The following is a 22,014-nucleotide window of genomic DNA, read 5'->3' as shown; positions in this document are numbered from 1 at the left end:
TAAAAATGTTATATCCAAGCTTAGAAAGGTATATGTTAAAAAATACGAAAGATATAATTTTTTTTAAATTTTTGTTTCCGATAGTTCCTATGGGAAGTATAAGATATAGTTGTCCAATCCGGCTGGTTCCGACTTATATACTACCTGCAATAGAAACCTGGGAAAGTTTCAGCCCGATAGCTTTAAAACTGAGAGACTAGTTTGTATAGAAACGGACGGACAGACGGACATGGCTAGATCCACTCGTCTTGTGACGCTGATCAAGAATATATAAACTTTATAGGGTATACAAATTATATCTTCGGTGTTTTTTACATATAACCTTCTAAGCTTGGAACGAACATTGTATAATTAGTTATGTTAGTTAGTTATATAAAAAAATTATTTACTATAGTTGATTATTTCTTATAACTGCAAGGGTATACAAACTTCGGCTTGCCGAAGGTAACTTCCTTTCTTGTTTTAGCTATTTCTCGCCAAACTATTTAGTTTTTCCTAACGGGTTTCTTCTACACTGAAACGAAACTACTTCTTAACTTACTTCTTTTAAATGTTAAATGTTTTTCTTAACCCATTGAGTACTTGTTGAAGAGGACTAATATACATTTTTATACTTTTTCCCTCGTTTTCAAAACTTAAATTTTTTAATGCAAAAAGTTTTTCCAAATAAAACTAAATAATAATATATTAATTATGACTTCGTGAATGAAAAAAGAAAATATGTTATACTCTCTTATTCAACTCTAAGGGCTTCCTGCGCAGCGCAAGTTTGTTCCCCGCTCACTAAACTATTAATATCGGACGATTCATTTAAAAGTTATAACCAAATATAATCAAATTTTCAGCAAATCAATTTTTTTTATCAATTCGGCACTAAGCCGCTAGTTGGTGCTATAGGCTTAATGACGCCAGGTAGCGCAAGGATGCGCTATACATAAAACTATTTTTTTTTACCGACACCAATGTGTGAGGCTGAATAGTTATTTATTAAAAGGTCTAGCCAAGAAAGAGTAACTTTTTATTTTAATTCAGTTTACTGAGAGAAACGTTATAATATAGGAGTGCAAAAGTGTAATAAAGGCTGAGGAGATTTACTTATTAATTATTTATCCTTTATCACTTAAAATGGTTAGTCGTCTGCAGCGGATTAGGGGTGTTATTAGCTCCAGGATAAAAAAAACAGGCGCACTCCAGCAAAGTACAGGCAAAAAATCCAGAACAGGTTGTGAACTTCAATGCATTTATTCGGAGGGAGCGGACTGAAATCTTCAAGGGATGTATAATTTAACCTTAACATATTCAAGAAGCTTCTATCGAGCCATAGCTTCGTTAGGCCGAACTCCTTCTGTCGCAGCATGTGCTCCTCGAAGAGATCGCGGAACGGCAAGTGTCGTCTTAAAGGAAAGCTTAATATGTCGAAATACTTTACACAGAGTGTGTCTGAGTAGTAGAACAGTGTGTGCGCAAAGTTATTCTGTTGCTTGGCAAAGGTAATCCAGCGATTTGCGGTCACCGGGTAGATGAAGTTGTCGTTAAAAGTACCTCTCAAGTGGCTGAATTTACTGTGGTCAACTACCACTACCTGCTCCTCGCTGACGTTTAAAGATTGCACCGCATCCATATCGTAAGAGGCTATGGCTATCTTGTACCGGGATTTCTCTACATCCGCAAAGGTCGTCATAATCGGATCGACTGGTGGAGTCCGTAGAAAAGCCTGCAGGTAGGACGTATACATGGAGGTTATAATTACACTAGAGAAACAGAAGAACATAAAAATCAGTTTTAGTTTTCTGCTGGACTGACGGGGAAAGGGATAAGGTTAGGCCAAAAATGCCCTGACGCAGATGTCGTTCATCAGAACGCCGGTGAAGCTAAGAGCTCGCCAGGATTTTTTCTGTATGTAGATCACCATTACCGAGATAATACAGAATACTACAAAGAGCACAATCAGGACTGCTTGATCCACGATCGCCAAGTAGATGTCACTGAAAGGCATTTTATTCGGTAGAGGACACATGAAGCAGACGGAGCCCATCAGGTACGGATAGGAGATCGTATCGAAGTTCGACATTCTGAAGGACAGTGCTTCGCTCATGCCAATATCCAGAAGATCTTCCGAGGCCCAATTCGTAATGTTTACAAAAGATATATCCTCTTTGTTGTCTGCCAAATGCATCTGCATTGAGATGGTAGCATTAACCTTTTTAACGAAATTGTTCAGCAAATTGGCCACGAAGCCCATATATTTTTCTTCGCCAGTTTTGGGATCCGGGAACGCCATGCATCAAGGTGGAGAATGGTCTGGAAACGATCTGATCGGCGCTCCATGCATGTTTTTAAATTGTTCAATGAAAATTGGGTTAACCTCGAATAGATTCACTTTTTCATAGTTTCGATCTTGAAAGAGGCGACAGGAGTATACTACCCCGAACTGGTCAAAGTTTTCCTTCACCATTGCTACATTATATTGTTCCTTTTTCGAATAGAAGTCGCAAACAGTCGCTGGTTCTGCATTTCCTTTCAGAAGAATGAGGCGCCTGGCTAGTTGCAGCTTCATCAATGTGCGGTAGTTCTGCTCCCTCTCGGCTTGAAACTCACAACTGAGGATAAGTGTTAGGCTGCTGAAGTTCCACTCGAAGTTGGTAGTACCCGAAGAAACAAGCACTGTGGGGACTTGTAATCCTGTAGATAGAGAAGGAAAAGCGCAATCCTCCCCATAAATTAAAAGGGTGTCGTAAACTTTCTCCGTTTGCAGCCTTAGCAGAAGGCTGAGAAGGCTCTCCTCTAAGTCAGGTTCAGTTTCACTAGTTATGTTCAAAAGCTGAGCTCTTGAATTCGCAAGACATAGAAGAATTATTATAAACCAAGCCATGGTGGAAAAGTAACTGTTGGAAATTCCGTGCGTTCCTCACATTTTGTACCTCGGATTATAATGTTCTTCAGGCATGCCATATCTGTGTTTCCCATTTTGTGTTGACAAGACTAAGGGTTTAAGGTTCAGCTCATGTTCGATTTAATAAGTAGTTTTATTCCAAAAAACACATATTTTCCGCGGTTGAAGAATGCGATTTAGAAAATTTTACCATCCTTGTTTCAGGTTTACTAAAAACGATAAACTTTTAATGGGGGATTCGTGAATTTATTTCACTGCATCTCATAGCAATTATTTTTTAAGGTAAAATGCCATGTAATGAAATCGAATAGTTATACTGTATTCAATTGTTTTCTGGCTTGATTTATATTAAAAAAAATTATTTCCTTATTTTTCTGACCGTTTCTTTGACAGCTATAAGTTAGAGTCGTCAGATTTTTATTATTTTTTTTTATAATTGAACAATAAGTCAAAAAACCACTCACCCATTTTCGGATCTTTCCTTTGACAGCTAGATGATATAGTCGTCCGATTTTGATTAAAGTAAATTCGAAATTTATAACTAATAAAATAATTTTATTTCCAAGCGTAGGAGGTTGTATGTTAAAAAACACCAGAGATTTAATTTTTAAACCCGTTACTCGTAGAGTAAAAGGGTATACTAGATTTGTTGGAAAGTATGTAACAGGTAGAAGGAAGCGTTTCCGACCCCATAAAGTATTTATATTCTTGATCAGGATCACTAGCCGAGTCGATCTAGCCATGTCCGTCTGCCTGTCTGTCCGTATGAACGCTGAGATCTCGAAAACTATAAGAGCTAGAACAGGCATACTTGCCGTCTGCCGTCCACATAGCAATCGACTGAAATAGCCGGTAGGTGGCGCCCTAAAATATCACATTATATATCTCCATTTCCCATTCGCTTCCTTAAGCTGAGTAACGGGTATTTAATAGTCGGGGCCCTCGACTATAGCGTTCTTCCTTGTTTCATATTATTTTCCCACCATTTTTCCTATCCTTCGTATGACAACTATGTGATAAATTCGTCAGATTCTGATAAAATTTAATTTGAAATTCGGAACTAAATAAAAAATATTATTTCCAAGCGTAGAAGGTTATATGTTAAAAAACACCAAAGGTATATCCGGTTGGTTCCGACTCATATACTACCTGCTATAGAAAGAAGCTTTTTCGAAAAGTTTTATTAGTGGTAAAATAATATGAAAAATTTTATCTTTGGTGTTTTTCAATATAAGACCTTCTAAGCATGAAAATAACAAATAGCTTTCATATGAACGATCGGAATTGGTGGGAAAATAACAAGCTTTAAAACTGAGAGACTAGTTTGCGTAGAAGCGGACGGACAGACGGAACGACAGACGGACATGGCTAGATCAACTTGATCAACTAATTAAGAATATATATACTTTATGGGGTCGGAAATGTCTGCTTCACTGCGTGGCAAACGTCTGGCTGAAATCATTATACCCTCTGCAAGGGTATAAAAACGCATTTTTATACGGCTTTACCGGAAGGTATATTTATTTTTAAGTTGGTTAGCTAAGTAATTGGTATGTTTTGCTTGTTTTTGATATTGCTTATGTAGGCCGTGTATTGTAGTCGGGCAAAGCGCAATTGACACCAAAACCAACACATAGTTCATCTTGCGAGGGTATAAACTTTAACCAATTTTCTTCAACGCAATGGAATTCCAAGTTCGTACCCCCTAAAAAAACTAGTATACCCTTTTACTCTGGAATTAATGGATGTAAGAATGATGATAGATTATTTGTATAGCCATTAAAAATTGTCATACTTCCCTCGGTACGTTGATTAAACATTTCATTTAATATTTTAAGTTTTGGTAAAGCAAAAAAAGTGTTATACAAATATATAGCAAAGTGTCTCGGGCACTAGTTTCTGAATTCCCTCCAGCACCTCCACTGGTTTACTCCAATTTCCAATAAGAAGCAGACAACGCTGACCATCATGGCAGCCAGGTAGATCTTCAGTATCCACGAGACGTCTTCTACTAATAGGGACGGAGTGTATGCCTTCGGATGGCTGAGGTCCTTGAGAGGAGTCAGGCCTAGTCTCACCATGTCGAAGAAGCTGTGGCTCCTCCAGTAGCCCACCAAGCCGAACTCCGTTTGACGCATCATGTGATCCTCAAAGAGGTGGCGGTAGGGCAAGTGCGGACGCAGCGGAATGGACAGAAAGATCATTCTCGAGAAGCACATGTCTCTGGCGAAGTAGAACACTGGCTCCTTGAAGATTGTCTGCTGCTCGGCGTAGGCGCTCCAGCGGTCGCCTGTTACCACAAAGTTGTAGCTGAGATTGAAGGCGTCTCGCAGCTTAAAGCACTCCGGCATACTGTCAAACACTATTATATTTTCTTTGGGAATTTCTAGGAAAAGTGAATTATTGGTCCTGATTAGACCATTAGCCTCAATCGAGGGTATCGCGATCTTTTTTTGATATTTACCAATATCTTGAAAGGAATTAATTTCGGCTTCAGAGGGGGGATTTGTGAAATAAGATTGAAGGTATGCCTCGTACATGGTAGTCAACATAATGCTTGCAAAGCAAACTACGCAAACTATTAGCCTAAAATGCCTGTTTGCATTGGAGGGAACTGGAAGGGACTGGCCCAAGAGACCGCGCAGGCTCTTGTCGTTCAGCACAATATTGGCGAGGGTTAGGTCCTTCCATGACATATTATGGGTATATATTAGCAGCGTGGCCAGTAGGCACAGCATAATGAAGATAACTCCGAGAATGTAGCGATCCACGATCAAGGCATACACCAAGTTGTAGGGCACCTTTGCTGGCTCTTGAACCATCAAACAGTACGATGTGAGAATGTAAGGATAACTTCCTGTTTCGAGGAGAGTTCCAAATAAAGACGTTTCCAAGGTGATGCCAATGTCAAGCTCTTCGTCTTTCACCATCCTTAATATTTCCCTCACGATGGATTTGGTGCCCAAGACATTTATTTCCAAGGTTGCATTTACCTTCTGAGCAAAGGTGTTCATTAAGTTAGCTACATAGCCTGTTATCCTTTTATCACCAGTTTTTGCATCCGAATAAAGCATAGAACGTGGGGGTAGGAGATCTGCTGCTGTTTTGATAGCTTTTCCGTGCATATTTTGAAACTGTTCTATGTAGATGGGCGCATTGTCCGATAATTTGACTTCTGCAAAGTTAGGATCTTCGAAGAAGCGACAGGCGTAGATGGCTTTTGAGGCAGCGAAGTCGTCCTGGACCATGGCAATATTATATTGCTCCCTCTGCATGTATCTTTCGCACACAGAATCCGGTTGAACATTGCCTCGTAGGAAAACTAAACGCCTGTTTCTTTGCAGCTTAACCAAAGTGCGGTAGGTCGTCTCCTGCTCTTCGTCAGGACTGCAGCTAAGTACCAGGGTTAGAGAGCCGAAGTCCCAGTCAAATTTGGTGCTACCCGAAGACACAAGCACTGTGGATACATCCAAACGCCTGGATAGTGGGTGGAAAATGCAATCCTCACCATAGACAAGCAGTGTGTCATAGAATTCCTCCAGTTGCAGCCTTCGAAGGAGACCGAACAATCCTTCCTCCAAGTCTGAGTTACTCCTCCTGGCGACATCCAAAAACCGGGCACTACAGTTCCCAGCGCAGAGAAGTAGGATAATCAACCACGCCATGGCTTATATTTAACTGTGACAAATCCAGTGGCTCGGTGGCATTTTGTACCTTCACGAACAGTTGGCCTGACATGGTCCCATCGTGTAAAAAAGTGCTTACATGCCATGATTGGGCAATTAGCGCATACATTTGAAGTGCAAAGAGTTCAGGCTTGGGAAGGAATTAAAAATAATTGCACACAATACTTCAAAAACCCGACTTTCTGTATATTATCCTACAAAATGGTAACATTCTCATGCAAGTCTCCAAACAGTTAAAAAATAAAATTTCAAAAATAGTTGATTGTCATAAATACTTTCTTGGAAATTTAAAATTTTATTCAACGTTACAATATGTGCATCAAAAAGATAAAAGTAAGTGGTTACAATTAACTTATTCTTTCTTAATTCATCCCCATATATACGATGTAAGCCGGCTCCACCCATTGATTGATGCTAAAATCTCCAGTGCAAAGCAGCAGCAACTGATACCCAGTGCGAACGCATACAGTCCCAGAACCCAGTAAAGATCTTCCACGTAAATGACAGCGTCATCATCTAGTGGCTTGCTAAAGTCCGTAAATGGTGTGAGGTCCAGCCTAAGCATATCCAAGAAGCTCCTATCGATCCAGTGATTCAATAGGCCAAATTCCTTTTGCCGGAGGATGTGCTCTTCGAAGAGATCGCGATAGGGGAGGTGACGTCTAATGGGAAAGCTTAATATGCTGAACCGGCTAAGACATAAGTCGTCTGAGTAGAAGAACACCGGATGCTGAAAGAGCTGTTGCTGCTCGTTGTAGGTGCTCCAGCGCACACTGGTCACCGGAAAGATATAATCGTTGTCAAAAGACTCCCGCAAGCTTACGAATTCGTGGTAGTCCTCAAAGCTCTGGACCCGTTCACCGCTCAATCCCGGCAGTTTGCGATTGTTCTCGAAGCGCAGCATGTCCATCTCGGCCCAGTTCATGGCAACCAAGCCATTGGCTTGGACGGAGGACTAAACAACAAGGTCTTCAGGTGGGCCCCGTACATGGTTGTGATCATAAGGCTGGCAAAGCATAGGGTCAAGCAAACAAGCTTCAGTTTTCTGCTGGACTGGCGGGGAAAGGGAAACGGCTGACCCAAAAATCCCCTTAAGCACGTATCGTTCATCAGGACTTTGCTCAAGCTCAGACCCCGAAAAGACCTCTGCTGGATGTAGATCAGCATCACCGAGAAGATGAGGAATAAGACAAGTAGCACTCCTAGGACGCTCTTATCTATGGCCACTCCGTAGACCTCGTTGTAGGGCATTTTATCCGGAAGGGGCACCATGAAGCAGTAAGAACACATCAAGTAGGGATAGGAGAAAGTATCTAAGTTGGTCATCTCCCAGGTGGAGTCCACGGCCATGCCAATGTCTAAAAGATCGTCTGCGGTCCACTTCGATATATTCACAAAGAAGACTTTCCCCTCGACCTCTGTCAACTCCTCCTGCATATCCATGGTCGCGTTAACCTTTTCAATAAAGTTGTATATCAGGTTGGCCACAAAGCCTATCCACTTCTTCTCCCCGGTTTTTGGGTCCCGTGTAGCCATGGATCGAGGTGTCAAGTTGTCGGTGACTGTTCTGACGGCCGCTCCTTGCATGTTTCTGAAGTTTTCTATAAAAACCGGTTTACTTTCGAAAAGACTTACTTCTTCATACTTTTGATCCTGAAAGTGCCGGCAGGAGTAGACTGGTCCGTTATCCTTCACCATTGCTACGTTGTATTGCTCCTTCTTCGAATAAAAGTCGCAAACTAACTTTGGTTGAATGCCATCTTGCAGAAGAATAAGACGCCTGTTTGCTTGCAGCTTCATCAACGTGCGATAGTTCTCCTCCCTCTCGGCTTGAAACTCACAACTGAGGATAAGTGTTAGGCTGCTGAAGTTCCACTCGAAGTTTGTGCTACCCGAAGACACCAGTACTGTGGGCACTTCTAGCCTTCTAGATAGAGAAGGAAAAGCGCAATCCTCCCCATAAATTAAAAGGGTGTCGTAAACTTTCTCCGTTTGCAGCCTTAGCAGAAGGCTGAGAAGGCTCTCCTCTAAGTCAGGTTCAGTTTCACTAGTTATGTTCAAAAGCTGAGCTCTTGAATTCGCAAGACATAGAAGAATTATTATAAACCAAGCCATGGTGGAAAAGTAACTGTTGGAAATTCCGTGCGTTCCTCACATTTTGTACCTCGGATTATAATGTTCTTCAGGCATGCCATATCTGTGTTTCCCATTTTGTGTTGACAAGACTAAGGGTTTAAGGTTCAGCTCATGTTCGATTTAATAAGTAGTTTTATTCCAAAAAACACATATTTTCCGCGGTTGAAGAATGCGATTTAGAAAATTTTACCATCCTTGTTTCAGGTTTACTAAAAACGATAAACTTTTAATGGGGGATTCGTGAATTTATTTCACTGCATCTCATAGCAATTATTTTTTAAGGTAAAATGCAATGTAATGAAATCGAATAGTTATACTGTATTCAATTGTTTTCTGGCTTGATTTATATTAAAAAAAATTATTTCCTTATTTTTCTGACCGTTTCTTTGACAGCTATAAGTTAGAGTCGTCAGATTTTTATTATTTTTTTTTATAATTGAACAATAAGTCAAAAAACCACTCACCCATTTTCGGATCTTTCCTTTGACAGCTAGATGATATAGTCGTCCGATTTTGATTAAAGTAAATTCGAAATTTATAACTAATAAAATAATTTTATTTCCAAGCGTAGGAGGTTGTATGTTAAAAAACACCAGAGATTTAATTTTTAAACCCGTTACTCGTAGAGTAAAAGGGTATACTAGATTTGTTGGAAAGTATGTAACAGGTAGAAGGAAGCGTTTCCGACCCCATAAAGTATTTATATTCTTGATCAGGATCACTAGCCGAGTCGATCTAGCCATGTCCGTCTGCCTGTCTGTCCGTATGAACGCTGAGATCTCGAAAGCTATAAGAGCTAGAACAGGCATACTTGCCGTCTGCCGTCCACATAGCAATCGACTGAAATAGCCGGTAGGTGGCGCCCTAAAATATCACATTATATATCTCCATTTCCCATTCGCTTCCTTAAGCTGAGTAACGGGTATTTAATAGTCGGGGCCCTCGACTATAGCGTTCTTCCTTGTTTCATATTATTTTCCCACCATTTTTCCTATCCTTCGTATGACAACTATGTGATAAATTCGTCAGATTCTGATAAAATTTAATTTGAAATTCGGAACTAAATAAAAAATATTATTTCCAAGCGTAGAAGGTTATATGTTAAAAAACACCAAAGGTATATCCGGTTGGTTCCGACTCATATACTACCTGCTATAGAAAGAAGCCTTTTCGAAAAGTTTTATTAGTGGTAAAATAATATGAAAAATTTTATCTTTGGTGTTTTTCAATATAAGACCTTCTAAGCATGAAAATAACAAATAGCTTTCATATGAACGATCGGAATTGGTGGGAAAATAACAAGCTTTAAAACTGAGAGACTAGTTTGCGTAGAAGCGGACGGACAGACGGAACGACAGACGGACATGGCTAGATCAACTTGATCAACTAATTAAGAATATATATACTTTATGGGGTCGGAAATGTCTGCTTCACTGCGTGGCAAACGTCTGGCTGAAATCATTATACCCTCTGCAAGGGTATAAAAACGAATTTTTATACGGCTTTACCGGAAGGTATATTTATTTTTAAGTTGGTTAGCTAAGTAATTGGTATGTTTTGCTTGTTTTTGATATTGCTTATGTAGGCCGTGTATTGTAGTCGGGCAAAGCGCAATTGACACCAAAACCAACACATAGTTCATCTTGCGAGGGTATAAACTTTAACCAATTTTCTTCAACGCAATGGAATTCCAAGTTCGTACCCCCTAAAAAAACTAGTATACCCTTTTACTCTGGAATTAATGGATGTAAGAATGATGATAGATTATTTGTATAGCCATTAAAAATTGTCATACTTCCCTCGGTACGTTGATTAAACATTTCATTTAATATTTTAAGTTTTGGTAAAGCAAAAAAAGTGTTATACAAATATATAGCAAAGTGTCTCGGGCACTAGTTTCTGAATTCCCTCCAGCACCTCCACTGGTTTACTCCAATTTCCAATAAGAAGCAGACAACGCTGACCATCATGGCAGCCAGGTAGATCTTCAGTATCCACGAGACGTCTTCTACTAATAGGGACGGAGTGTATGCCTTCGGATGGCTGAGGTCCTTGAGAGGAGTCAGGCCTAGTCTCACCATGTCGAAGAAGCTGTGGCTCCTCCAGTAGCCCACCAAGCCGAACTCCGTTTGACGCATCATGTGATCCTCAAAGAGGTGGCGGTAGGGCAAGTGCGGACGCAGCGGAATGGACAGAAAGATCATTCTCGAGAAGCACATGTCTCTGGCGAAGTAGAACACTGGCTCCTTGAAGATTGTCTGCTGCTCGGCGTAGGCGCTCCAGCGGTCGCCTGTTACCACAAAGTTGTAGCTGAGATTGAAGGCGTCTCGCAGCTTAAAGCACTCCGGCATACTGTCAAACACTATTATATTTTCTTTGGGAATTTCTAGGAAAAGTGAATTATTGGTCCTGATTAGACCATTAGCCTCAATCGAGGGTATCGCGATCTTTTTTTGATATTTACCAATATCTTGAAAGGAATTAATTTCGGCTTCAGAGGGGGGATTTGTGAAATAAGATTGAAGGTATGCCTCGTACATGGTAGTCAACATAATGCTTGCAAAGCAAACTACGCAAACTATTAGCCTAAAATGCCTGTTTGCATTGGAGGGAACTGGAAAGGACTGGCCCAAGAGACCGCGCAGGCTCTTGTCGTTCAGCACAATATTGGCGAGGGTTAGGTCCTTCCATGACATATTATGGGTATATATTAGCAGCGTGGCCAGTAGGCACAGCATAATGAAGATAACTCCGAGAATGTAGCGATCCACGATCAAGGCATACACCAAGTTGTAGGGCACCTTTGCTGGCTCTTGAACCATCAAACAGTACGATGTGAGAATGTAAGGATAACTTCCTGTTTCGAGGAGAGTTCCAAATAAAGACGTTTCCAAGGTGATGCCAATGTCAAGCTCTTCGTCTTTCACCATCCTTAATATTTCCCTCACGATGGATTTGGTGCCCAAGACATTTATTTCCAAGGTTGCATTTACCTTCTGAGCAAAGGTGTTCATTAAGTTAGCTACATAGCCTGTTATCCTTTTATCACCAGTTTTTGCATCCGAATAAAGCATAGAACGTGGGGGTAGGAGATCTGCTGCTGTTTTGATAGCTTTTCCGTGCATATTTTGAAACTGTTCTATGTAGATGGGCGCATTGTCCGATAATTTGACTTCTGCAAAGTTAGGATCTTCGAAGAAGCGACAGGCGTAGATGGCTTTTGAGGCAGCGAAGTCGTCCTGGACCATGGCAATATTATATTGCTCCCTCTGCATGTATCTTTCGCACACAGAATCCGGTTGAACATTGCCTCGTAGGAAAACTAAACGCCTGTTTCTTTGCAGCTTAACCAAAGTGCGGTAGGTCGTCTCCTGCTCTTCGTCAGGACTGCAGCTAAGTACCAGGGTTAGAGAGCCGAAGTCCCAGTCAAATTTGGTGCTACCCGAAGACACAAGCACTGTGGATACATCCAAACGCCTGGATAGTGGGTGGAAAATGCAATCCTCACCATAGACAAGCAGTGTGTCATAGAATTCCTCCAGTTGCAGCCTTCGAAGGAGACCGAACAATCCTTCCTCCAAGTCTGAGTTACTCCTCCTGGCGACATCCAAAAACCGGGCACTACAGTTCCCAGCGCAGAGAAGTAGGATAATCAACCACGCCATGGCTTATATTTAACTGTGACAAATCCAGTGGCTCGGTGGCATTTTGTACCTTCACGAACAGTTGGCCTGACATGGTCCCATCGTGTAAAAAAGTGCTTACATGCCATGATTGGGCAATTAGCGCATACATTTGAAGTGCAAAGAGTTCAGGCTTGGGAAGGAATTAAAAATAATTGCACACAATACTTCAAAAACCCGACTTTCTGTATATTATCCTACAAAATGGTAACATTCTCATGCAAGTCTCCAAACAGTTAAAAAATAAAATTTCAAAAATAGTTGATTGTCATAAATACTTTCTTGGAAATTTAAAATTTTATTCAACGTTACAATATGTGCATCAAAAAGATAAAAGTAAGTGGTTACAATTAACTTATTCTTTCTTAATTCATCCCCATATATACGATGTAAGCCGGCTCCACCCATTGATTGATGCTAAAATCTCCAGTGCAAAGCAGCAGCAACTGATACCCAGTGCGAACGCATACAGTCCCAGAACCCAGTAAAGATCTTCCACGTAAATGACAGCGTCATCATCTAGTGGCTTGCTAAAGTCCGTAAATGGTGTGAGGTCCAGCCTAAGCATATCCAAGAAGCTCCTATCGATCCAGTGATTCAATAGGCCAAATTCCTTTTGCCGGAGGATGTGCTCTTCGAAGAGATCGCGATAGGGGAGGTGACGTCTAATGGGAAAGCTTAATATGCTGAACCGGCTAAGACATAAGTCGTCTGAGTAGAAGAACACCGGATGCTGAAAGAGCTGTTGCTGCTCGTTGTAGGTGCTCCAGCGCACACTGGTCACCGGAAAGATATAATCGTTGTCAAAAGACTCCCGCAAGCTTACGAATTCGTGGTAGTCCTCAAAGCTCTGGACCCGTTCACCGCTCAATCCCGGCAGTTTGCGATTGTTCTCGAAGCGCAGCATGTCCATCTCGGCCCAGTTCATGGCAACCTTGTATCTGGACTTTTTCAAATCGCTAAGTGTGCGCACCATTGGCTTGGACGGAGGACTAAACAACAAGGTCTTCAGGTGGGCCCCGTACATGGTTGTGATCATAAGGCTGGCAAAGCATAGGGTCAAGCAAACAAGCTTCAGTTTTCTGCTGGACTGGCGGGGAAAGGGAAACGGCTGACCCAAAAATCCCCTTAAGCACGTATCGTTCATCAGGACTTTGCTCAAGCTCAGACCCCGAAAAGACCTCTGCTGGATGTAGATCAGCATCACCGAGAAGATGAGGAATAAGACAAGTAGCACTCCTAGGACGCTCTTATCTATGGCCACTCCGTAGACCTCGTTGTAGGGCATTTTATCCGGAAGGGGCACCATGAAGCAGTAAGAACACATCAAGTAGGGATAGGAGAAAGTATCTAAGTTGGTCATCTCCCAGGTGGAGTCCACGGCCATGCCAATGTCTAAAAGATCGTCTGCGGTCCACTTCGATATATTCACAAAGAAGACTTTCCCCTCGACCTCTGTCAACTCCTCCTGCATATCCATGGTCGCGTTAACCTTTTCAATAAAGTTGTATATCAGGTTGGCCACAAAGCCTATCCACTTCTTCTCCCCGGTTTTTGGGTCCCGTGTAGCCATGGATCGAGGTGTCAAGTTGTCGGTGACTGTTCTGACGGCCGCTCCTTGCATGTTTCTGAAGTTTTCTATAAAAACCGGTTTACTTTCGAAAAGACTTACTTCTTCATACTTTTGATCCTGAAAGTGCCGGCAGGAGTAGACTGGTCCGTTATCCTTCACCATTGCTACGTTGTATTGCTCCTTCTTCGAATAAAAGTCGCAAACTAACTTTGGTTGAATGCCATCTTGCAGAAGAATAAGACGCCTGTTTGCTTGCAGCTTCATCAACGTGCGATAGTTCTCCTCCCTCTCGGCTTGAAACTCACAACTGAGGATAAGTGTTAGGCTGCTGAAGTTCCACTCGAAGTTTGTGCTACCCGAAGACACCAGTACTGTGGGCACTTCTAGCCTTCTAGATAGAGAAGGAAAAGCACAATCTTCTCCATAAACTAATAGGGTGTCGTAGAGCTTTTCCGTTTGCAATCTTAGCAGAAGGCCTATCAATCTTTCTTCAAGGTCACTGCTTTCGGCCATATTCGAAAACTGACCCCTTGTTAGTCCAATGCAAAGAAGGAGAATAATCAACCAAGCCATGGCCTCACTTTAACTGCTGGGAACCCCATGCGTTCTTCGCATTTTGTAGTTTTATAGACCTAAACGCCATTGCCTCTGTGTTTTAACAAGTGGCTTAGGCATGCACCTCTCGTGTTTTTCATATTTTGTTAAAATGTTTGACAGAATAGGTCAATTACAGATTGCATGGGGTATGCAAATAAAGACTTTAGATGGGTTAGAAAATATTCTTCGAGTTTCTGGTGTGCGTGCTTTCCTCGCTTCACGCTATCGCCTAACTTAAAAAAAAATATAAATAAAAAAATGCTCAGAAAATTGCATCTATATTGTATCTATTTCCTATATACCGTAGATCTGCGCCTAATACTTTATATGCTTAATAATTCGAAGTCTGAATACAGCTATGAACGGAAAAATCGATTTTATTAGAAACAATTCTTGTATTTATTAAAAATAAATAGTAATTGATGAAATACAGAGAAAAAATATGTTTTGGTTGCATTTAATAGCTGCGTTTCCCTACACCAGCCTCCAAGTTTCAGGTTCGCTGGAAAGCTCAAGTGAAAAGCAGATAACGTTGAGTACACTCAGAGAAAAAACCGTTCTCAGCGTTCTCGATTTCATTTTTTTCGATCACAAAAGCCAGCCAAGATCGATTCACACTAAAAATACTAAAATCGTCATCGAAGTCTTCTCGACTTGCGAACGGGCTTTTGAGAATGGTCTTTATCGATTTCGAGAAAAACCGATCTTGGTTTCAACATCGCATCGACCTCATGAAACCGAGAAGAAAAATTTGAGAAGACACAATACTAAAACCAAGAACAACCGATCTCCGTTTTTTCCGTTCTTAATTTTTCTGGGTTTATATTCAACCAATAAGGCTGCCTTATTGATGGGCTTGGATCCTCGACTGATGTTATGCCCTAACTGACCTTGTCCAAGAAGCAGTGACCCATCAAGTAACTACACAACCCAAACTCGTGTTGCCCATCATGTGATCCTTCAAGAGGTGTCGATAGTACAGGTGACTTCGCATGGGAATAGATAGAAAAAGTAGTCGTGAGAAGCAGAGATCCGTCGCAAAGTAAAAAGCTGGCTTCTTAAAGATTTTCTGTTGCTCGGCAATGGTCATCCAATTATGACAAGTAACCATAATTTATGTTGAGTCTTCTATTTTATTTAGTATCAAAGTAAAGATTTCTAGGTCATTTGGGATTTCCTTAAAATGTGTATTATGGCTTCTGACCAGTGATGCCACCTAGGAATCAGAAATCGCAATCTTTTGGTTATATTTGCCTACACCCTTAAAGGACCTTATGAGCACTCCAGTTGGGGGCTCCGTGAAAAGGGAGTTCAGATAGGCATTATACATGGTGGTTATCATGTCGCTGGCAAAGCAAAGGATACAGTATACACAATCTTTTCCGTCTATAAGCTGGATTTGGTGGGATTCTTCCAGTTACAATCTACGAAGAAGGTCTATCAATTAGTGCTCCAGCCCTATGTATTTTTTATGGTTACATCCCGTAGATGGGCCACTGAGTTCCCAAGGCAGAGAAGCGAATAATTAACCAGGCCGTGCGAAACACAAAACTGTCTAATATCTCGTGCGTTCCACACATTTTGTATTTTTACAAAACTAAGGGACTCGTACTCTGCCTATACAGTAGTCTGGCATGCAATTTTCATGTTGTCTGCAGTCAGGAAACAACCCATTGCGGGTTAAATTAAAAAAGCAACTATGCTACTAAAAAGAATAAGTTTGTACTTTGGATTGTTTAATTTTCGAATTTACGCCATCGCCTCCACTTTTCGGTCGCTATTTCCAACATGAAACACATAATACTAATCGCGATGGCGGCCACATAAAGTTTCAGTATCAACGAGATATCATCCAAAACTATGCTTGGACTTTTCGCCTTAGGCTGACTAAGGTCCTTGAGAGGTGTTATCCCAAGCCTTACCATGTCGAAGAAACTGTGGCTCTTCCAGTAATTCACTAACCCGAACTCGTGCTGTCGCATCATATGGTCGTTGAAGAGATGACGGTAGTGCAGATGTCTCCGCATTGGAATTGACATGAAGATCAGTCGAGAGAAGCAGAGGTCCTTGGCATAGTAGAAGGCTGGATCCTTAAAAAGCCTTTGCTGCTCCTCATAGGCACTCCATCGATCCCATGTCACCAAGTAGCTGTAATTCCGATTGAAGGAGTCACGCAGTCTAAAGCACTCCTGCCAATCGTCAAATATTGTAAAGACGCTTTTGTGAATTTCACCAAGGAGTGAGTGGTTTAGGTTCATTAGACGTCTATACTCAATTTCGGTGATTGCAATCTTCTGGTTAAACTTTCGGAACTCCTTGAAGGAACGAATGCGAGGTCCCGATGGGGGATCCGTGAAGAAGGATTGCAGGTAAGCCTCGTACATCGTGGACATCATAATGCTTGCAAAGCACAGAATGCAGAAAATCAGCCTTAAGTGCTTGTTAGCATTGGAGGGAAATGGAAACGATTGTCCCAAGAGACCTCGCAGACTCCTGTCATTAAGCAATATGTTGGCCAGACTGAGCTCTTGCCATGACATTTTCTGACTATATATCAGCAGCGTAGAGAGCAGGCAGAACAGCAAAATGATAATGCCTAAGACAAGGGGATCCACTATGGAGGCATACACCAGATTGTAGGGGATCTTTGCTGGAACCGGAACCATTACACAGTATGAAGTAAGAAGATACGGATAGCTAGCTGTGTCCAGGCTCGTGGAATATAAAGAGGTCTCCAGAGTGACGCCAAGGTCAAGCTCATCGTGCTGGGCCCTTCTTATTATCTCTTCTAAGGTCTCGTTTTGAGCTAAAGTGCCCAACTGCAAGGTGGCATTTACTTTCAGTGCAAAGTTGTTGATCAAATTGGCCACATAGCCTTTTATCTTCAGTTCTCCGCTGCTTGCATCCAAGTACTGCATGGAACGAGGGGGTAACATATCTGCCACTATTCTGATGGCTCTCCCTTGCATATTCTTAAATTGTTCAATATAAACAGGTTTCTTGTCTGATAAACTCACTTTTTCAAAGTTAGGATCCTTAAAAAAGCGACATGTGTATATGATGTTCGATTTTACAAAATCTTTCCGCAACATGGCCACATTATATTGTTCTTTTTTGAAATACATATCACAAACATTTTCAGGGTGTTTTTCGTCTTGTAGGTAGATCAGACGTCTGTTTACTTGCAGCTTAAAAATGGTGCGATAGGTGGCTTCTCTTTCCGATTCAAGGCCACAACTTAGTATCATAGTTGAGCTACTGAAGTTCCAATCAAAGCTGGTGCTCCCTGAAGAAACCAACACCGTGGGAACATCCAAGTACCTGATGTGGTGGTGGAAAACACAATCCGCTCCGTAGACAAGGAGTGTGTCATAGAACTCCTCCTGTCGCAGTTCTCGAAGAAGGTGAAGAAGTCCTTCATCAATGTCATTTTTGCTTTCAACATAGATATCCGGGATCTGTGCATACACTTGCATTCCCAGAGAGAGGAGTAAAATGACCAAGCGAGCCATAGTTTTCAAACAAACTGGTGGTATAAAATGAAGTTTTTTCCGTTTTGCTTTATGGCTTGCTTATACTTTTGCACGTGTAATTCACATACCTGGATACAAATATAAAAAAAACAAATCGTGTTGAACTGCCTGAAGGCATGGCAGTAATAGGCTCTCATCATGCACTTTTCTTGTTCAGTACTTGTTTGGAAATTCCTTGGCTGAAGTTAGTATCTGGTCGATTAGGATCTAAATCTACATGCAAGTACGGAATCAAATCGGACAGGTTAAATAAATAGACTCAATTTAAATAGAAGAGGCTTTATTTAAAACGTTTTGTATTACAATTTGGAAAAGTTGTCGTCTTGCATACAGAACCTTAAACAAAAACAAAAGATGCTGAAAACCATGTCAGCTGCATACATTTTGAGAAGCCAAGAGACATCCTGTAGGAGTAGTCTTGCATCCTACCCCGATTGCGGGCTTAGGTCTCTGAGAGGCGTTATGCCCAGTCTCCCTTACCATTTACTTTATCGTATCAGTTTTGTTATAGACAACAAACATCCCAGCAACCCAATAATATTTTTATTTTTGTGTTTTCAATGAACTCTACTTTGATATCTAGTTAAAGAGAACCGCTAATATCTCCAATGCCTCCACAGCCGATTGAGCCTCTCGCCGCAACGCGATATCTCCAGTATGAAGCAGCAAATACTCAGTCCGATGGCTCCCAAATAAAGCTTTAGTATCCAGGAAATATCGTCCAGCTTTAGGCTTTCCTCAACACTTCTTTTGTGACTCAGGTCCTTCATGGATGCCAGGCCCAGCTTAACCATTTCAAAGAAGCTCTGGCTCTTCCAGAACGCCACCAAGCCGAACTCGTGCTGTCGCATCATGTGGTCCTCGAAAAGGTGTCGATGGGGCAGATATCGTCTCAATGGGATACTGAAGAAAATGAGCTGATTGAAACACAGATCGGAGGCCAGATAAAAGGTGGGCTCGGCGAAAAACTTCTGTTGCTCCTCGTAGCCAGTCCATCGATCCACAGAAACCGGATATATAAAACTTGTGTTGAAGGAGTCACGCAGGTCCAGGTATTTCGACCAGTCGTCGTAGATCAGCAGGTGATCCTTGCTGATCTCCCGAAAATGAGAGTTGTTCAGGGAGATAAGGATATTTACTTCGATCCTGCTAATAGCCAACTTTTGCGAAAAGTTTCCAATGTCGCGGAAGGACCGAATGGACGGTTCGGACGGAGGGCGAGTGAAGTAGGATTGTAGGTAGGCCTCGTACATGGTGGTGATCATGACGCTGGCGAAGCACAGCACGAAAATGACCAGCTTAAGGTGCTTGTTGGGATTGGGGGGAAATGGAAACGACTGTCCCAAAAGTCCTCGAAGGCTTCTGTCATTCAAAAGGACGTTGGCCAGGGTGAGGTTGCGCCAGGAGAGGTTTTGGGTGTAGACTATCAGAACAGAGAATGCACACATCAGAAGGAAGATAATGCAGAGCACCAGTGGATCCACTATCATCGAGTACACCACGTTGTAGGGCAGCTTGGCGGGCACTGGAACCATCAGACAGTAGCCGGTCAGCAAGTAGGGATACCCCGCGTTGTCCATATTACTAAACTGCAAGGAACTGACCATGGCGGTGCCTATATCCAGAATATCCTCCCTTGCCCAGTTCATAATTTCCTTTACAATGGCATTCTCAACCCCTAGCTCCGGAATGCTTACATGCTGCAGTTTGGCATTCAGCTTCTGGGCGTAGGTGTTCATCATGTGGGACACATAGCCCAGCATCTTGGTTTCGCCAGTCCTCTTGTCTCGATAAGCCATGTTGCGAGGCACCAGGAGATCTGACACCGTTCTGATCGCAGTGCCACGCATGTTCTGAAAGTTCTCGATGTAGATGGGTTGGTCCGCAAAGAAGTGTTCTTCTTCGTAGTTGGGTGTCTGAAAGTAGCGACAGGAATAGATGGTATCCGACAGATAAAAGCTAGGCTTAACCATGGCAATGTTGTGTTGCTCCTTCTGGGAGTACTTGGTACAAATGGCCTCTGGTTGGGTATTTTCCTGTAGGTAGATAAGTCGTCTGGTACTCTGCAACTTCAGTAGTGTTTTCGAATTCTCCTCCCTCTCTGCATCGGATCCACAGGTCAGTATGAGGGTCGAGGTGCTGAAGGCCCAATCATAATTGGTACTCCCTGACTCTACAATCACTGTGGGAGCCCCCAGGCGCCTTAGTAGCGAATGGAACACACATTCTTCTCCGTAGACCAGCAGAGTGTTATACTCCTCTTCCAAATTCAGTCGCAATAGCACTCGAAGTAATCTGTCCTCCAACTCCAAGTCATTGGGATGAGTAATGTTGAATGACTGGGCACTCAACTGGCCAAAGCAGCAGAAAATAAGGACGATCCAATCCAAAGCCATCGCGGAACTGTTCGTGATTCTCGCAGGACGAGTCCTTTTAATAATTCCCTGGCAAAAGTATTTCCCATTTCAGCCCAAGTCGTTTTGAAAGGCATTTCGAAACCGTGTTACAAAGTGCATATATGCGGTTGTCAGGCCATTTCTCTGTTCAACACATTTCGTATGGCAATTAACGGCTGCCCTTTAAAGTGTTTGGCTGACATTTATGCGGGACACGAGATTCATTTGCCTGAGAATGTCTCCTCCTGGGGGCAAACCAAAATGCCGGCCTTGTGCGTGAGATTGCCCCATTTGGGGCTCTCGAAAGGCCTTTAACAACTTCCGCTGCAACTCGAAAATGAACCCGCCAACCAAGTGCATTCCCATTTCGATGCATGTTTTAAGAGCACTGGGAAGACAGACAATTCGATTGCCGAAACGAAATTTTCCGGCAATTTAAGCCAAGTCAGGCCCGATGCAGTCGATTTTTGGACTCGGACCGACTGGGCCCGCATGGAAAGCGTAGAAACGCAAACATTTCGTTTTATGCTCTTAATTGCAGTGCAAGTGGATTTCAATTATTCAAATGAGTCGCTTCCCCAACACATGCAGCTGCACTTCCGAACTGCCACAAACTGGTCCGAACGCCATGCGTTTTGGCCGAGAGAGTTAAGGCTAAGGCGAAGGCAAAGGCACGGCGACACTGAAACAGAAACTGAATTTCTTCTGCTCCATCATCTGGCTGTATGGCGATGATATCGCGGCTTTATCTCCTCGGCCTGCCTTTTGCCATTTGGCTCTCCGCCGCGAATGACGTTTCAGCGAAAGTTGTTACGTTACCATCATCGACAAGCAGCCCCGAAAGCCTATGCAAAACCGGTCGGTCATTGATTTTTGGTTGCTGCAAATTGTCTGGCCATGACCAGCTATGGAGCACAACTCATCTCCGCTGCAACTGCTGCGATTGCAACCGAAGCCCCTCGACCGGGCTGGCAAAAATGCTTTGTTGTCACTTGGCCCGCTCCACACTGCGTATGCTTGATTTGGCCGTAATGGGCCGCGTGCGTGCGAGTGTGTGGCGAATCTCGCTGCTTAAGGCCGGTAAATGTTTACAGAGCCAACCAGTTGCAGGCCAGACGAGCTCTGTCCAATATATCTCCAAGAAAATATTTGGTTAATAAACACACTTCAAAGAAAACCGATAAAGTCGTTGATTGGTCACCTACGGACTGTTATTTAATGGACTGTATATTTTCCTAGAAGCACTGCTCGAATAGTTTTCCAAATTAATTGTCTGCTGGTAATTGTGGCAAATTGTCTAGTTTTTGTGTTTTTCAGCAGTTGTGCAATGCCTATATAGGCTTTTAAGCACTTTTATTGAAAAACAAATACAATTACATTATATTTCATATTTAAATTGTATTGCATTTAAAAGACAAAATATTAGACTTTATCTTATACATATTATGAGACTGTATTAGACACATTATAGTGAATTTCATAATGTTTTAAATTAGTATCCCTAATTGAATGGTGTT

At 42.1% G+C, this 22,014-nt stretch overlaps 5 protein-coding genes and 2 pseudogenes across 5 annotated transcripts; all 7 read right to left on the bottom strand.

Moving 5' to 3' along the window:
- Nucleotides 1-1,106: 1,106 nt before the first annotated feature.
- On the bottom strand, nt 1,107-2,872 carry LOC108029890 (uncharacterized; annotated as a pseudogene).
- A 1,913-nt stretch (nt 2,873-4,785) lies between these two features.
- LOC108026618 (uncharacterized) lies at nt 4,786-6,558 on the bottom strand. The gene has a single exon (XM_017097603.3). It carries the CDS (start codon nt 6,556-6,558, stop codon nt 4,786-4,788), a length of 1,773 nt encoding a protein of 590 aa, XP_016953092.3.
- A 388-nt stretch (nt 6,559-6,946) lies between these two features.
- LOC127010969 (uncharacterized) lies at nt 6,947-8,694 on the bottom strand (annotated as a pseudogene).
- A 1,913-nt stretch (nt 8,695-10,607) lies between these two features.
- LOC127011026 (uncharacterized) lies at nt 10,608-12,380 on the bottom strand. The gene has a single exon (XM_050887809.1). It carries the CDS (start codon nt 12,378-12,380, stop codon nt 10,608-10,610), a length of 1,773 nt encoding a protein of 590 aa, XP_050743766.1.
- A 388-nt stretch (nt 12,381-12,768) lies between these two features.
- Nucleotides 12,769-14,544, bottom strand: LOC108026480 (uncharacterized). The gene has a single exon (XM_050887264.1). It carries the CDS (start codon nt 14,542-14,544, stop codon nt 12,769-12,771), a length of 1,776 nt encoding a protein of 591 aa, XP_050743221.1.
- A 1,760-nt stretch (nt 14,545-16,304) lies between these two features.
- LOC108026481 (uncharacterized) lies at nt 16,305-18,080 on the bottom strand. Its single transcript, XM_017097430.1, has one exon. It carries the CDS (start codon nt 18,078-18,080, stop codon nt 16,305-16,307), a length of 1,776 nt encoding a protein of 591 aa, XP_016952919.1.
- Nucleotides 18,081-18,697: 617 nt separating this feature from the next.
- On the bottom strand, nt 18,698-20,497 carry LOC108026482 (uncharacterized). The gene has a single exon (XM_017097431.1). The coding sequence runs from the start codon at nt 20,495-20,497 to the stop codon at nt 18,698-18,700; it is 1,800 nt and encodes a 599-aa protein (XP_016952920.1).
- Between the last annotated feature and the right edge of the window lie 1,517 nt (nt 20,498-22,014).

This window comes from Drosophila biarmipes, chromosome 2R, assembly GCF_025231255.1.
Source record: "Drosophila biarmipes strain raj3 chromosome 2R, RU_DBia_V1.1, whole genome shotgun sequence".
Classification (NCBI taxonomy): Eukaryota; Metazoa; Arthropoda; class Insecta; order Diptera; family Drosophilidae; genus Drosophila; species Drosophila biarmipes.
Note: the sequence above shows the minus strand (reverse complement) of the source record. Positions and strands in the feature narration are given on the sequence as shown.